This window comes from Biomphalaria glabrata, chromosome 9 (genome assembly GCF_947242115.1).
Source record: "Biomphalaria glabrata chromosome 9, xgBioGlab47.1, whole genome shotgun sequence".
NCBI classification, from domain to species: Eukaryota; Metazoa; Mollusca; class Gastropoda; family Planorbidae; genus Biomphalaria; species Biomphalaria glabrata.
Window position 1 is genome coordinate 1,390,556 of NC_074719.1, and position 16,649 is coordinate 1,407,204.

General features: G+C 36.2%; 1 protein-coding gene across 1 annotated transcript in view; it reads right to left on the minus strand.

Moving 5' to 3' along the window:
• LOC106062730 (uncharacterized) overlaps window positions 1-16,383 on the minus strand; it is a 31,963-nt gene extending 15,580 nt beyond the window's left edge. Inside the window, exons 1-10 of the mRNA XM_056040289.1 lie at window positions 16,163-16,383; window positions 13,988-14,070; window positions 12,250-12,525; window positions 11,224-11,332; window positions 9,374-9,558; window positions 7,830-8,008; window positions 5,557-5,716; window positions 5,357-5,445; window positions 2,397-2,601; window positions 263-414 (exon numbers count right to left, since the gene is read on the minus strand). Of these exons, the coding sequence (XP_055896264.1) occupies window positions 263-414; window positions 2,397-2,601; window positions 5,357-5,445; window positions 5,557-5,716; window positions 7,830-8,008; window positions 9,374-9,558; window positions 11,224-11,332; window positions 12,250-12,525; window positions 13,988-14,070; window positions 16,163-16,188 (1,464 nt within the window). The 5' untranslated portion in view covers window positions 16,189-16,383. The remainder of the gene's footprint in view (window positions 1-262; window positions 415-2,396; window positions 2,602-5,356; window positions 5,446-5,556; window positions 5,717-7,829; window positions 8,009-9,373; window positions 9,559-11,223; window positions 11,333-12,249; window positions 12,526-13,987; window positions 14,071-16,162) is intronic.
• Window positions 16,384-16,649: the final 266 nt, after the last annotated feature.

Sequence of the window (16,649 nt, forward strand, 5' to 3'; positions counted from 1 at the left end):
TACTTAAAGATCTGGTATAAAAATTAAAGTGAGGCCAATCACATTTACTTGAATTACTGACATTTACTGTAGCCCATTCAGTAACTCACATGGACCCATTTAGACATCATGATGATAGCTAGAAGAACATAATATATACCAGCCAGCCACAAATATAATTTTTGCCGGTAGGTATGAAGGCTGAAGTCCCTACCCTTATTTATGTCTTTAAGTAGAATGCTTACTTTACATTTGCAATGAAGTATGGAAATAGAATCCTTACTGTACAAAAGTCTTCAGGTGATACATCTCTTTGTGTCACACACCAATGTAATGCCACATCTTGAACCTCACTCAATGATGACACCTCAACCAACGCTGTAACAAGATCCGAGTCCTCGTTGTACTCTATGTACAGTGTGGCTTTGTGAAGAGCTATACAGTCAAAGAATAATTTATGTGCAAACATATAAAAGTTTCATCGGAAAAAAATAATTGTACTTAAAAACTCGGGTGGCTTAATGGGCTTAGAGTGCACTTCTCATGGATCACCTTACTGATCAAAGCTATTTAAGTTCTTAAGAGTTCAAATTCTAAATGAAATAAATATGTTTATAGTTAAATCTATCCTTCATAATGTTATAAACCTGGTGGTGGCACAGATGGGGGTAGTGGTGTGAGTGTAGTCAGCCGATGCAAATTGCCCCAGGCCAGCGCTAGACGAGCGGTCAACCGTGACGAGTTACAACGGTCAGCCGAGACGAATATCAACACGGCGGGAAGGATCGACGGCGGTCCGGGAAGGATCGACGTCGTGAACAGAGCTCAGGAGCGTCACGAGAGTTGTAGTCATCTGACCACCTAGAAACGTCGAGCGGCGTTCTGTCCGGTTCGAGAAGGCCAGTAGGGACCCTATATAAGAGCGGAGGTGTCACAGTCAAGACGGTTCACGGCAGGGGTTCAGAGCCCGGTTCACTACAGTCCGGTCGACTACAGCACAGTTCAGCGGTATGGTTCTGCACGGAGCATTACGACGGTTCAGTGCGGAGTACTGTCAAGTACAGTTGAGAAGGCTGGCGTCTTGATCTTGGTCTGCGATCGAGTCCGACACAACGAGCCTAGTGTGTGAAGTCAGTCCTGAACTGTTGAACCCAGTGCAAGCCCGGAACGAGACGGAGAGGCCAGTGCAAGAGTTGATACTGCGGAACGGTGTTATCGGAGAGATATTTGTACAGTGTACGTGTTGCCAATTGTACAGTATTGGCTGTTATTTATTCAACTATTAAAGTGTTACGTTACTTTGGAGCCCTGAGTTGTCAAGTTCTTTAAGTTGGTGGTGTATGGTGCAGTTTGCAGAGAGCCTGGATAGTGAGATTCGTAACAATAATAAATCTCATTTTCTTAATGTTTATGGTTAAATCTATACTTCATAATAAATCTCATTTTCTAAATGTTTATAGTTAAATCTATCCTTCATAATAAATCAATCTCATTTTCTAAATGTTTATAGTTAAATCTATCTAATAAGTCTCATTTTCTAAATGTTTATAGTTGAATCTATCCTTCATAAGAAAATATCACTTTGTATAGTCTAAGCACATTCAGGAAAAGAGAACTTTGAGCCTTATTCAGTTTGGTTGGCATTAGCTACAAGATTGTTGCCTTTGATTTCTTATTCTTGTAGCTATAAATCTAAGAACTTTAACTCTTAATGCTTCAAGGTTCTCTTGAGCTAATTTTTTAAAGTAAAGGCGCAGAGTTCACATTATTTTAAGGCAAAGTGTATCTTGATACATTTGTAGTTCTCCACCTTGTCTTGTAATTTAAACAACAAAACTGATTGCCCATAAATAATAATACATTATTTGACTGGTGTCATTAATTTATGTTTGTGAGAAATTAGGTTTAGTGAGAAATGAGGTTTAGTGAGAAATGAGGTTTGTGAGAAATTAGGTTTAGTGAGAAATGAGGTTTAGTTGAAATTAGGTTTAGTGAGAAATGAGGTTTAGTGAGAAATTAGGTTTGTGAGAAATTAGGTTTAGTGAGTAATTAGGTTTAGTGAGAAATTAGTTTTAGTGAGTAATTATAGGTTTAGTGAGAAACGAGGTTTAGTGAGAAGTTAGGTTTGGTGAGAAATTAGGTTTTGTGAGAAATGAGGTGTGTGAGAAATTAGGTTTATAGAGAAATGAGGTTTGTGAGAAATGAGGTTTGTGAAAAATTAGATTTAGTGAGAAATGAGGTTTGTGAAAAATTAGATTTAGTGAGAAATGAGGTTTGTGAGAAATTAGGTTTAGTGAGAAATGAGGTTTGTGAGAAATGAGGTTTGTGAGAAATTAGGTTTAGTGAGTAATTATAGGTTTAGTGAGAAATGAGGTTTAGTGAGAAATTAGGTTTAATAAGAAAATGAGAGAACTTACATGTCTCGGGTAAAGAAAACATTGCACGTTCTAGAGAAGGGCCAACTTCATTTACTGGTTGAATGTAAGCTGTAATATTGCTTCTACTTACAGGACATGTCTTCAGATATGTTAATGTAGTGCTCGTTTTATGTTGAAGATCTTCAGCCAATAACTCTACATTATAGGATAAAGTTACACCACCAATGTAGTCATCAGGTAAAGGCTAAAACAGAAAAAAAAATTTTCACTAAATTCTTGACACACAATGAAAAATAAAAGTTATGTTTGATTATTTAAATAAAGGACTTCTGTTTTATAGTTTATGTCTTGGTCACTAACCTATATCTGTCTTTTGTCAAACAAAATATAATAGTATACTGGCCTCTATTTTTAACATTGTTCAACACTGAAAGTATAGATATTGATGGTTGACTATCATCACAATGGGTAGAAATTTGCCCACGGCCATACCCTCCTGCCCCATGGGAGTTTTTGGACTACGACAAAGTTCTGGAAGATAAAAGTAGGGACTAGTGAAATTTGCCCTTGTAGAGCTGACCATGTCCTTCAAAGCTACACTTCTTCTTCTTCTTATATAATACAGACGTTACTTCAAAAAAGAAGATGATTACGTCCTACGCGTCATGCATTTAGTCATGCATATTAACCAATGACTTAAATTCTGCCAAGTCACTGGTTTTCCTGGCTAGCTCAGGCAACCCATTCCATGCTCTAATAGCACTAGGGAAGAAGGAGTATTTGTACAAATTTGTCCTAGCATATGGGACGAGGAATGTGCCTTTATCTTTGTGTCTTTCAGAGTATTTTATTAAATTTTGTTTTTGTATTTGAAGATTATGGTTCAGTGTTTTATGTATTATTGCTACTTTACTTTTGAGCCTTCTGTCCTGAAGGCTTTCTAAATTTAGTGATTTTACTAAAGGTGTTACTCTAGTCAAATGTGAATATTCGTTTGTTATGAATCGCACTGCTCTATTTTGTGTCTGTTCTAGTTTCTTAATGTTTTCTTGAGTTGAGGGGTCCCAAACAGAGGATGCATATTCTATTATTGGCCTAACCAAGGTTAAATAACATTTTAGTTTTATTTTCTTATTTGATTTATAGAAATTTCTTTTAATAAATCCTAATGTTTTGTTTGATTTTTTTGTAGTTTCATCAATATGTGGATTCCATGACAGTTTTTCATTTATTATAACACCTAGGTATTTTGCGTTTTTAGTCTGTGTTACTGGTTTGCCATGAATAAGATAAGTGGAATTAATTTGTTTTAGTTTTTTTGTTACTCTTAACAACTGACATTTTTCTGGGTGGAAAGACATGCTCCAATTTGATTCCCATTTCTGTAATTCATCTAATTCTCTTTGTAAAATATCTGTGTCTTGTGTTGTTTTTATTGTTCTATATATTATGCAATCGTCTGCAAATAATCTGACTTTTGTTCCTGAAGTAATGCAATTTGGTAAATCATTTATGTAAATTAAAAATAGTAGTGGACCCAAGACTGTTCCTTGAGGTACACCTGAGTTTACTGTTATCGGTGTTGATTTAGAACCATTTATTATTACAGTTTGTTCTCTCCCTATCAGAAAGTCTTTAATCCACTGATGCAGTGGACCATTAATGCCGAAATATTTTAATTTTTTAAGCAAGCTATGGTGGTGAACTTTGTCAAAAGCCTTAGAAAAATCTAGTAAGATAGCATCTATTTGTTCACTATTATCTAAACCTTTTGAAAAATCATCAATTAGTCCTATTAGTTGTGTTTCACATGATCTATATTTCCTAAAGCCATGTTGGTATGGTGTGAGGACATTATGTTTGTCTAAGTGGTTTATGATGTTGCTACATATTATGTGTTCTAGGATTTTACATGTGATGCTGGTAAGTGATACTGGTCTGTAGTTTCCTGGGTCAGATTTTTCTCCTTTTTTAAATAGGGGGGGTGACATTAGCTTCTTTCCAGTCCTTTGGTACTCTGCCCTGGTTAAGTGAAGCCTGAAAGAGTATTTTGAACACTGGGGCTAGCTCATTACTTAGTTCTTTGAGTAATCTAGCTGGAATACCATCAGGTCCAGAAGCTTTATTTGGTTTGGTGTTGGCTAATAGTTTTTGAATTCCATTTTCTTGTACTACTATATCTTCTATGTTGTCTACTTGGTTCAAATTCAGTAATATGTCTTTGTCTCCTGGGGCTGAGAATGCTGATGCAAAGTATTTGTTTAGAATGTTTGCTTTAGTTTCATTATCATTATGTATTATGTTATGTTCATCTTTTAATGGCGCTACGCCTGTTGTTTCCATTTTCTTAGACTTAATGATCAATAAAGCAGTCTTAGTCTCAGATATAGGATAACTGATCTGAACTAATGATCAATAAAGCAGTCTTAGTCTCAGATATAGGATAAATGATCTGAACTAAGGATCAATAAAGCAGTCTTAGTCTCAGATATTTGATTACTGATCTGAACTAAGGATCAATAAAGCAGTCTTAGTCTCAGATATAGGATTACTGATCTGAACCCACCTACATGAAAAATGAGAACAAAGAAGAATGAGGGAATGTCTGAAACTTACTTAAGTTACAAGGATGTCTCAATAACATCATGCTGATGTCACATGGATCATCCAATGATGCCATGATTATGTCACATGAATATCATGATTATTTCACAGAGATGTCATGATTATATCACAGGATGTCATGATTATGTCACAGGAATGGTTCATTCACAGGGGTGTCATGATTATGTCACAGGGGTGTCATGATTCATGTCACATGGATGTCATGTTTATGTCACATGGGTGGCATGATTATGTCACAGGAATGTCATGGTTATTTCACAGGGATGTCACTTTGGCATCACAATACTGAAGAAAACAACTATTTAAATGCTCATTGTATTAAGTTCTAATATAGAACTCCATGTACTGAAATAGATTAATCAAAATGATCTAACCTTCCAAATTAGAAACAAACAATTGGATCCATCGATTCTTGCAAACCTTGTGAAACCATATGCATCGATTTCAGGCTTCTTAAGTGGAACTAAAATTGTAAAAAAAGTTGATTAATTTTTTAACTTTAATATTGACAATATACACACAAAAAACGCTAAATAAAAATGTATTGGATCAAATATTGGATAGAATGAATGACCTGATTTGTATGTGGTGAAAGTCAAACTATTAGCATCGCCTTCTCCTCCTTTGCTAAGTCCACGCACAGACAAAGTGTACCTGGTGAATGACGTCAGATTCTTAAATCTCAATGTCACACTTTCAAGACTTGTCAACTGAGTTATTTCTGGGAATTGTAACTGAAATTATAGCATTTGTAAAATTAGGCCTTTTACTAACTAAATGTAGCTTTACACCTATAATATAAAAATATAATATAATATAAAAATATAATATAATATAAAAATATAATATAATATACAAAAAATGTAATTAGGTTTGTAATTTCAGACATTTCTGCCATTTGGCTGTAATTTGCCAAAGTTTATTATGCACCTGTTGTCAGGGGGAGGTATGGCGAGAATGAATGTTACTTTGATATTTTAGTATGATTGTTAGATCCCCTTGTTATGAATGCGAAGTGTTGCACGTGTTGTGAACTGAGTGATTAAATCTTTGTTGAATGTGCGAGAGAGTGTGTTAGTCAGTAAGGTCTTGCTCCCGGTCCAGGAAGGTTGGACGTTTACTTCCTGGACTGGTATTTATGCATTTATATATTTATAAATTGATGGACTGGTGTTTTGTGTATTACTATTTCATATGATTGATATAATTGTGTGATTTATTAAGTATTAAAGTATTATCGATATTCATGAATATAAGGAGTTAGAGTTTATGTATATTAAGTGTTCGTATTTGAGTTAAGCAAGTATTGATGAATTATAATTGAGTAACCAAGAAAGTACCAAGCAAGTATTATTTAATACTCAAGAAACACCTAGTGAGCCACAGGAGCCAAGACTTGAGCCAAACATATAAATAGAACCCTGACACCTGTTATTTGTTGATGTCTAAAGATGTCTAAATAAATATGTGAGCTTGTATATGTATTTGCCTTGGGTAAAAAAGGGTACTTTTAAAAAAAAATTATATTAACTTATTATATAACAGAAAATCTTACTTATACCAGTAAAGTTTAAAATCTCATTAAATAACATACATTTAGAATTTCACATTTAGATCTAGTAACCAAAGAAATAGAAATGAAATTGTTGCAGTTTTATGAAACATTTGAATATTATAGTGTAAAGTACATGCTTGACTAACCATTAACTAACTACAATTTTAACTAAATTTTTTTCTAGTTAAACTTTGGCCTTCTTAATTATTTTTTGTTTACCAAGTTTCTAGCTTTTTAGTTCACCTTTCCCCATCACTAGTGACAACACAGGTCTCGAAAGGACATCATGTGATTAGTAATCGCGGTTGACAGCTCGTCTGGCACTGGCCAGTGGAACATACATCAGCTGGCTACTCAAACACAATGACCTCTTACTGCATCACTACCAGAGTTATAACAATATTTATATATATATATATATATATATATATATATAATATGTGTGTGCGTAATTGATAAGATAAGATTATAGAAAAACAAGAAAAATAAAAAAAATACTTTAAAAAACAAAACAAAGCTTATACTAAACCTAGTTTTATCAATTAGTTTGGATCAGGTTGTTTGTTTGTTTACATTAAATTTGTAATAGATCTAGACTAAAAACAATAAATCTGTTCAAATTGAAATATTGTTACCAATTGACATTGTTTCAGTTTCATGCTTTTTAGCATTCTTAATGCACTATGATCCTATCACTTGTCTGGATCAGTTGGAAAAAGAAAGCCTCCTCAAGCTAACACTCTAGACTAACACTTTGCTAGCATAGTCATTGTGAACTTGGAAGGTCTTATAGTTAACTATTGCTAGATTCAAGCTTTAAAGTATTTTAAAGTGTTGATCTGCTAGGGGACTAATTCAGTTTATACCACCACATCAGTCAAGTACAATTTCTTTACCTTGTTAGAGAAACCAAAAAAAGAATTTATTACCTATAGTATACTGCCTGCTGTAGATCTAGTTCATCTAGTTAACAATAAAATTATAAACTAATTAAATTTGTTAATTTTTAAAAATTGATTCTTCATTGAATCATTCTTGTGACAAGTTGTGTTGTCGTGTACCAGAAATAATTCATAATTGTGCAAATCTGATATTGGATGTCCGAGAAATAAGGTGTGCAAACTTTTAACCAGACAGACAGAGTGAGTTGATATAAACTTTGTAAATAGTAAAACTGCCTAAATTGCCTAAATGCCAAGATCTATCATGTTCTAGAAGTGAAGTCTAGAAGCAAATGATGACTTCAACTTCAGGGGTAAACGCGAGATGAAAACAAAATAAGACTTGATTACCTTTAGAGATTGAAGAGTTCCTTTCGTTTTCTCAAGTAAAACTTGATAGAAGAATGAAATATGTTTGCCTTTCAAATAATTTTTCACGACATTTGTTTCTTTGGGAATTTGAAACTGGACGACAGCTTCACTTGATGTTAAGTTCCACACTTTAAGATTTTCAACCTTCATTGGACGAACTAAAAAGTGGTCAAACATTAGTAGATATAAACTACGCACTTATAACGGTTCTATATTTAACTATACAAGTAGGCCTATTTGATTAGTCAATGGACTAACAAAGGACACAAATTATTAAAGGATTTATTAACAAACATATGTTACAGGTGGCGTGTTTTAACTATTAAGGATAAAATTGTTATGTTCAAGACACATGACAATGAAGTTAGACTATAAGTATATAACACAGGGCAGCGAAATTAGATTACTTGATCTAGTAGGCCTCTAATACAAAGATCGTTGTCAACTTGACACATCAGCGGAATATATGTAGGCCTATATATCTGCCACAGCAAAAGACAAGAGGTTAAGCCCCTTGTTTCTGGTTACGTCCCTTGCTCTTGTTGTAGCCTATGACACTGATGCATTGATTTTGTTTGTAATTTTTGGATGTGACTTCACATCGAAGATTATTACATTCTTGCACAAGCCTCTCTCAGGGTAGTTGGGGGGGGGGGGGAATGGTCGCATCGTGGGGGGAGGGTTAGAACTTGTGACCACCGGAACGACAGTCTTGAGCGCATACCACACGACCAGCCGACATTTGCAGTTCTTAGATTATTATTAAACTGCCTTTTCATCTGTCTGTTAAACCAAAGTTTTAAATGTACTCTGAATAATTTTAGCAAATGTTACTGTTGTGATCAGGTTGTTTGTTATGTTAGTTTGTTTGACACTAGTTTCACTCTAAGTTGTAAGAAGTCGTCCTGCCCATTTTCACCTCCCCCTTAGTCTGTTGGACTGTTGGGGCACCACACAAGGTTTTTATACCATCTTTCTCCATTATTCTCTGTCCTTGGCATGGATAGAACCTCTTTCTAAGGTAGGCCCGTCCATTCTTTTATGTTGTCTTCCCACCGCTTTCTCAGTCTGCCTCTACTTTTTCCTGGTACTGTTCCCTGTAGGAAGGTCTTTGCGAGCCACGAAGACCTTTTAACATGGTCATTGAGCTTTAGTTTCCGTTTTCTTACAATAGTTAGCAGGTCATCGTGAGGTCCAATGGCTGCAGTAACCCTGTCTCTAATCTCTTCGTTTGGGGTGCGGCCTTTAAATGTGATATCTAGGGTCCTTTAACGTAGCCCTAAAGTTAGATGTAGATTCGAATTCCTTTTGGTGGAATTTCGTAGCGAGGGATAGTAAGTTAGATAAACTAAAGTCAAAGACAGAAAGAAAACATGTAGGCCCCTATGCCAGTATAGACACTGTTTTAATGTGTATTTTAGTTTAAATTTTAACTCGTTAATATTTTATATCTATGTTTTCGATCACATCTAGTAGGCTATTAATATCACAATGACATTGACCTAGCTCCAATCTCAACTCACCGAAATGAACCAAGTTGATTTTTTCAGGCAAAGTGATAGTCGTCAAGGGCTGGTCACGTGATTTGAACACGTTGATCTTGATGGTTAGATTTTGATCGGAAATGATGTCATTCTTTTTGTTTGTGTAACGACAGGTGCAATCGAGGTCAGAGGAACAGTTCAGTGAGCACAATACTGTTACCAATCTGAAAAACACAGTGGTAGATAGAACATCTCTATTAAAATCGGCGTTGTTCTGTTGTCACAGAGAAATGAATAAAATACTGTAGACATTAATAATAACAATTAATAAACAGAGACTTGTGTTTATACAAGAAGACTATATTTTATTAAGTCACATCCTACTTTCTCACAAAACATTCACAACAAACAATGACGCAAATATAAACATGTTAGCACATTCTTCTTTTTTTTTTGAAGCAAAATTTACAGAATCGAGTATAACAGATCCAAAAGTTATTCTTAATAATGCTAGAATAGTATATTATTCGGGTTTGGCGTCTATAATTTCAGAATTAAACTTCACACTCGAGTTATTACCCCTCTATTCATCTTTCCTCAATCCAATGGAAACTCTCTTTTTATTTCCATCTAATCCTTTTGCTTTTGCACAAAACATAAACACAAACAATGACGTAATATATGTATCCTTCCTTTTGAAGTTATTATCACATCCTTCATTTTAAAGTTCTTAAGATTGATATCTACTAGGAACTTTAACAACTCGACCACTTCGGGTTGTCTTGACTGGCACAAGTTGTCTATACGTTGGTCTATAACTGTCTGTTTTATTTGTTCAACAGTTTGCTGTTCGTTGTCTTCATCAGTATCATAGTACCCAGAGATGTCTTCTTCGAAACTCTTGTCTAAAAAGCGTTGATTTCTTCTGTATGTTTTTCCAAGGTTTGTCCTTATGATGTAAGATCTGGGTGCTGAATGTTTTTTTTAACGGCAACTGCTTTCTGCCATGTTTGTCTTAGACGAACTCTCACTTTCTCTCTCCAACTGAGTAATCTTTAGGTAATCTTGCTTTCGCATCGTATTTCACTTTGCTTCTCAACTGTCGTTGTTTGAGTTATGTCTCTGCATTTTCAGCTACCGATGGTTTCAATAGTTTGGGATCAGATAGAATAATGTCTCCGAGTCTTCTACTCACCAGCAGTTGTGATGGTGAATAAGGCAGACCGCTTATCGGAGTATTTCTATACTCGAGCATAGCGAGATATGGATCATTCCCACTTTTGTATGCTTTGTTGAATATCAACCATAGACTATATATAGTCTATGATATCAACATACACCTCACTTGGACAATTTGATTGAGGGTACATTCACAACAAACAATGACGCAATATAAACATATTAGCACAAACACTATGATTAGCTTGTGTGTTTGTCTGGGAAGGAGTGGGTGGGTTTTTCTGACTAGAACTAGACTTTTGGCATAATTCTCATTCGAAAGATATTGATACAAACACTTTATATGGAAATATGCTAGGACAAATGTGTACAAATACTCCTTCTTCCCTAGTGCTATTAGAGCATGGAATGGGTTGCCTGAGCTAGCCAGGAAAACCAGTGTCTTGGCAGAATTTAAGTCATTGGTTAATATGCATGACAGAATGCATGACGCGTAGGATGTAACTTCTTTTTTGAAGTAATGTCTGTATTATATAAGTAATCAGTAAGCACAACTCTGCCCGAGTCGGGTATCGAACCTCGAGCCCCCTCCATAGAGAGCCAAGACAAGCCAATTTACAGCGTACTTAGCCTCTAGACCACGCTTCCCACTATGTGTAAAGGAGATCGAATATTATTTTATCAATTCATAATTAAGGATAAAATCTCACTTTCTGGCTTCCAGAAGCACATCGTAGAGAAAACCATTCGTCAAATTTGTGAACTTGATAATAATGTCGCCTTTCTCTGAACTGGATAGATATGTGATGTTAGGTGGAGCTGAGAGACATGCAAGAATATATATATATATATATATCAAAATCAGTCAATCAACCAACAGTCAATCAATGTTTGTCTGTCTGTCTGTCTGTCTGTCTATCTAGGTCATCCTCCATCCCAACAAATATCTTTTCATTTCCTAACTACCTGCGTATTTATTGTTAACTTTTTCTAGTTTGATCAATCCCAGTCGTGTGGTGTGATTGTGTCTGTTGTTTGTGTGGTGTATGGTGTGTGTCTGTTGTTTGTGTGGTGTATGAAGTGTGTCTCTTGTATGTGCAGTTTATGGTGTGTGTCTGTTGTATGTGCGGTGTATGGTGTGTGTCTTTTGTATGTGCGGTGTATGGTGTGTGTCTGTTGTATGTGCGGTGTATGGTGTGTGTCTGTTGTATATGCAGTGTAGTGTGTGTCGGTCTATTGTTGTGAGGTTTGGTGTCTCTGTTGTATGTGTGGTGTGTGTGTGTCTGTTGTGTGGTGTGTGTGTCTGTTGTATATGCAGTGTAGTGTGTGTCGGTCTATTGTTGTGAGGTTTGGTGTCTCTGTTGTTTGTGTGGTGTGTGTGTGTCTGTTGTGTGGTGTGTGTGTCTGTTGTATGTGCTATGTGTATATGTGTGTCAGTTTCAATTGCGGTATGTGGTGTGTGTGTGTTGTATGTGCGGTGTGGTGTGTGTCTGTTGTATGTGCTATGTGTATATGTGTGTATGTTTTAATTGCGGTGTGTGGTATGTGTGTATGTTGTATGTGCGGTGTGGTGTGTGTGTGTTGTATGTGCGTTGAAGTCTGTGTCTGTCTGTTGCAGTTGTGGTGTATCCGTCTGTTGTATGTGCGGTGTATTGTGTTCATGTTGTATGTGTGGTGTGGTGTGTGTGTCGGTTGTATGTCCGGCGCGTGGTGCGTGTGTTACTGAAATGACTAACCTAGAAGATTCAGCTCTCTCCTCATAATTGTCGAATTATTCTTAGCGCACACAAGCTTCCCCCTGTGTTCTTGTGACACGCTGGCTACCCTCAGCTGGACTCTGCACTGACCACTGGTCTTATTGCTCAGATGTAACGACTGGTTCAAGTGACTTAAGAAGAGGCTATCACTGGGGACCATCTTCCGACACTCGCTTGGCCTTAACTCACAACAAACGAGCAGCGTCTGGCCAGAACCAACAACGAGAGTGCCGTCATCGTCACATTTTTTAATGGCTGATATGAACAACAACAAAGACAATTAGGCAACGAAAAACAAAACACAAATCAATATTATCTACTGTTATCTAATCTTATCTTATATTATCTTATATAATACAGACGTTACATTAAAAAAGAAAGATGATTACGTCCTACGCGTCATGCATTTAGTCATGCATATTAAGCAATGACTTAAATTCTGCCAAGTCACTGGTTTTCCTGGCTAGCTCAGGCAACCCATTCCATGCTCTAATAGCGCTAGGGAAGAAGGAGTATTTGTACAAGTTTGTCCTAGCATATGAAACGAGGAATGTGCCTTTATCTTTGTGTCTTTCGGAGTATTTTTATTAAATTTTGTTTTTGTATTTGAAGATTATGGTTCAGTGTTTTATGTATGATTGCTACTTTACTTTTGAGTCTTCTGTCCTGAAGGCTTTCTAAATTTAGTGATTTTACTAAAGGTGTTACTCTAGTCAAATATGAATATTCGTTTGTTATGAATCTCACTGCTCTATTTTCTGTCTGTTCCAGTTTCTTAATGTTTTCTTGAGTTGAGGGGTCCCAAACGGAGGATGCATATTCTATTATTGGCCTAACCAAGGTTAAATAACATTTTAGTTTTATGTATTAGGCCCACTGCTCTAATAGCAATAGCACTACAGTAAAAGAATATATTTAATGTAGCGAGTTAATATAATCAATGTTAAAAAAAAAAAAGTAAATGCGCTCAGAAAATAAAAAGTTAATCAATAGATAAGCGAAAAAAAAATTCTTTTTCCAGACATCGCAAAACTGAATTCAGTAAGTGAAGAATTATAATAAGGATCTACAGCCTACATGTAGTGTAACTGAGTTGATTTTCTTCGTGCGTCCAGCGTGTCAGAAGGTCATGCCCAGTGTGTGTGTTTCATGTCCAGTGAGTGTGTGTGTGTGTGTATAGTACTGCATCAGTGTTAAGCGAGGCGTGCTGGTTTCATTCACTGTTTACTGTAGTCTAATTTTGTCGAATAAAGCCATGTTATTGGTATACTAGTATTTGTTGTTTCATTACAATACATCTGAGCGATAGTATGTATTATTGAAGAGATAATTATAGCCTACATTTGTGAGAATTTTTTAACTCGGTTCCATGATTAGTAAAGGTTAATCTATTTCAATTAAAGATGTTTTACTATTGTTGTTTTTTAAGGCATTTCATTTTTTTTTTTATTTAAAAGGCACTTAAAGATTATTTTATTCTAATCAAAACCATAGATCTTGATCTATATCATTGGAAGAATTTAGTACCCGAGAATCATTTGAGCGTGATGTGAATTACCACTCATAAAAGACTCTTATGCCATTTGCAATAGTTTTTGGTGGCCCGAGATTTGAGAAAGTGAAGTAGAGTATCTGACTAGATTATCACATTATCTTCTTTGAATGAACGTCTGCAATTTATAAGACAAGAGACGAAACAAAACGTCAAATAACTTACCTGCCAACTCTAGTGTCGAGACTGCCTTGTAGAAGCAACATAAAATGATAATAAAAGAGCAAGTTTCCAACCAAACAGCCTTTCTGTTGACGCATGTAGGTCAAAGTTAATTACAAAGCTATTGTCTTCTAATAAAAGAATCTTTTTTTTCCACAATAAACATCATGTATAGGTTAAAGATATCTGCCAATTGTAGGCCCTATAATGTAACATGATATCAAAATGAATTAGATTGTTTCTTTAAACTCAATAACCTTTATTGCATATTTTTGGAAACACAATGTTTAGCTTTTGTCAAAGTACAACCCTCAGTTGCCATGACGACGAATCATAAGGATGTTCGGGATATGAGCACGTGACCATTGTGTTGTGAGTGAAAGATTTCCTATGAGGGGTGGGTATCAAACTGAAATAGATGCGATACTGGCATTATACACACGATAAGGCCTTGTCTTCGATTCCCAAGATTTACGATGAAGGCAGTATTTTACGCGACCTGCATACTTTGCCACAAATGATGTAGACAAAGCCGTTGTCCGCTAGGGGTCTTCTGAAGTATTCTTTTCGATCTGACTCTGACACGCATGATATGACAAAGTATTGATGCATACTAGACTGACATTGATACATACGATGGCTGCCTGGTCCTGTGGTATGCGTGCTGCACTGTCGTCCTTGTCTCGATTGTCCCGGGTTCATATCCTGCCCGCTGCCATCCCCCGTCGTCCTGCGGGAGGTTTGGACTGGGAAGTAAATTATCTTCAACTCTGACGGAACATCCGAAACATGTCAAACATGTTATAAACAATATTATGTTTTTTTTGTATCTGTTTCAGGTGTTCCTACAGATTCGAAAATTATCACATCCTAGAGCAGGGGTTCTCAACCTGTGGATCGATTGACGATTTGCCAGGGGTCGCCAAAGACCATTGAAAAATGGATTGTTTTTGTCTATTCTTCTATTGCTGTGTGTGTATGCGGCAGAGTGGGGGATTGTAAAAAGGGGTCGCCGAGCATAAAAGGTTGAGAACCGCTGTCCTAGAGCATTCCATTTACCAAACGACCAGGCAGCCATCCTTTAAACCCAACGAGGTTTTCCGTAAAGTTTCAGTCAGTCAAAATGATGAAAAAAAATAACTTAACTTGTAGGTAGAGAACATGTTTTGGTCAAAGCTATTGTCACCTTCATTTAGTCTTGTGATGCAAGAGGTTTGGTACTAGCACTTCGTATTACCATATTTATTTGTAGTTTAGACGACAAGTGAAACATGGTCAACCTACTCACGGCAGGAAAAAAAAGGTGAATGTCTTCCACCTCCGATGCCTAAGGCGGATCTTTAAAATAAGGTGGCAAGATAAGATAACCAATGATGAAGCGCTACAAAGAGCAGGGTGCCAGGACATCCGCTCTGTTATCAGCAGCAGACGCCTTGGCTGGCTTGGCCACGTTCGTAGAATGCCAGTAGGTCGACTTCCACAGGACATCCTGTATGGCGATCTAATAGAAGACAGGAGAGCCGCTGGTCGCCCACTTTTACGTTATACGGATGTATGCAAACGCGACATGAAGCTCTTCAAAATCGACACTGGCAACTGGGAAGAGGTGGCACTGGACAGATCCACATGGTGAGAGAGCATAAAGGAAGGGTCACGGATTGCAGATGTCATACATAACAGAAGCAGAAAGAAGGGTGAAAATGCAACGGCGCCTGGTGATTATATATGCCCAACCTGCGATCGCAGCTGTGTATCAAGGATTGGCCTCTTTAGTCACACAAGAAGTTGCAAAGGGAAAAGCTCGTCTCTCGAGACGTAAAATGCCACAGAGACGACAACAATTAAACTAAGAATAATTAAATTTTGTCTTTTTATGTTTATATACCAAATATATGCAATTTACTTTGGATTAATGCGACTTTCGACTTAGCTTTATATGTAGAATGTGTTTCACAATGTTATCCCGTGTATATATGTGGACATACATACATTCATATATGAATCTGTAAATATATCTACACATATATATGATGTGTTTTTATTTTAGTATGCCTAAGTATACTTCGTTTGTTATCTAATATAACATAAAATTCATACAATTTAATTTACAGATTATGTATATAAAATGTGTTAATAGCCTTATGAATAAAAAGAAAAAGCAAACAAAGAAATGCTTACGGAATATTATACCCAAGTGAGTACATTTTGAGTTCTACTATAAACTAAAAGTAGTTTGCTTCCCTTGTAGCCAAACCACGAGAGTGCTATAAAAGTAGTCTAATGAAAATAGATAAAAAGGTTTGGCCTTTCATAGCAATCGACTTTTGCTGTGCTCTAGTCATTTTGATACGCTTTCATTTTCTTTCATATTCAAAGCTTTTCACACGGCACCTATTGACGATTACGTATTGAAATTGTGACCTATCCAGTTAGTTGCTTCTACACTTTCTAAATCGGAAATATTGTAGAAGGCAAAGAAGGTCAAGGTGAAATGTTCCGCTTGGACAAGCTTTAGCTTGATTTGCATTCGTTCTTCGAGAATTTATGCACATGTCTATTGAGCAGAAATATTTCATTGCCCCATAACATGGGCATTAATCTTGAACTTTTTCTCCAGTACAGGAATATACGCCATACTTCTGTAACGGCATACTTACAGCATTTG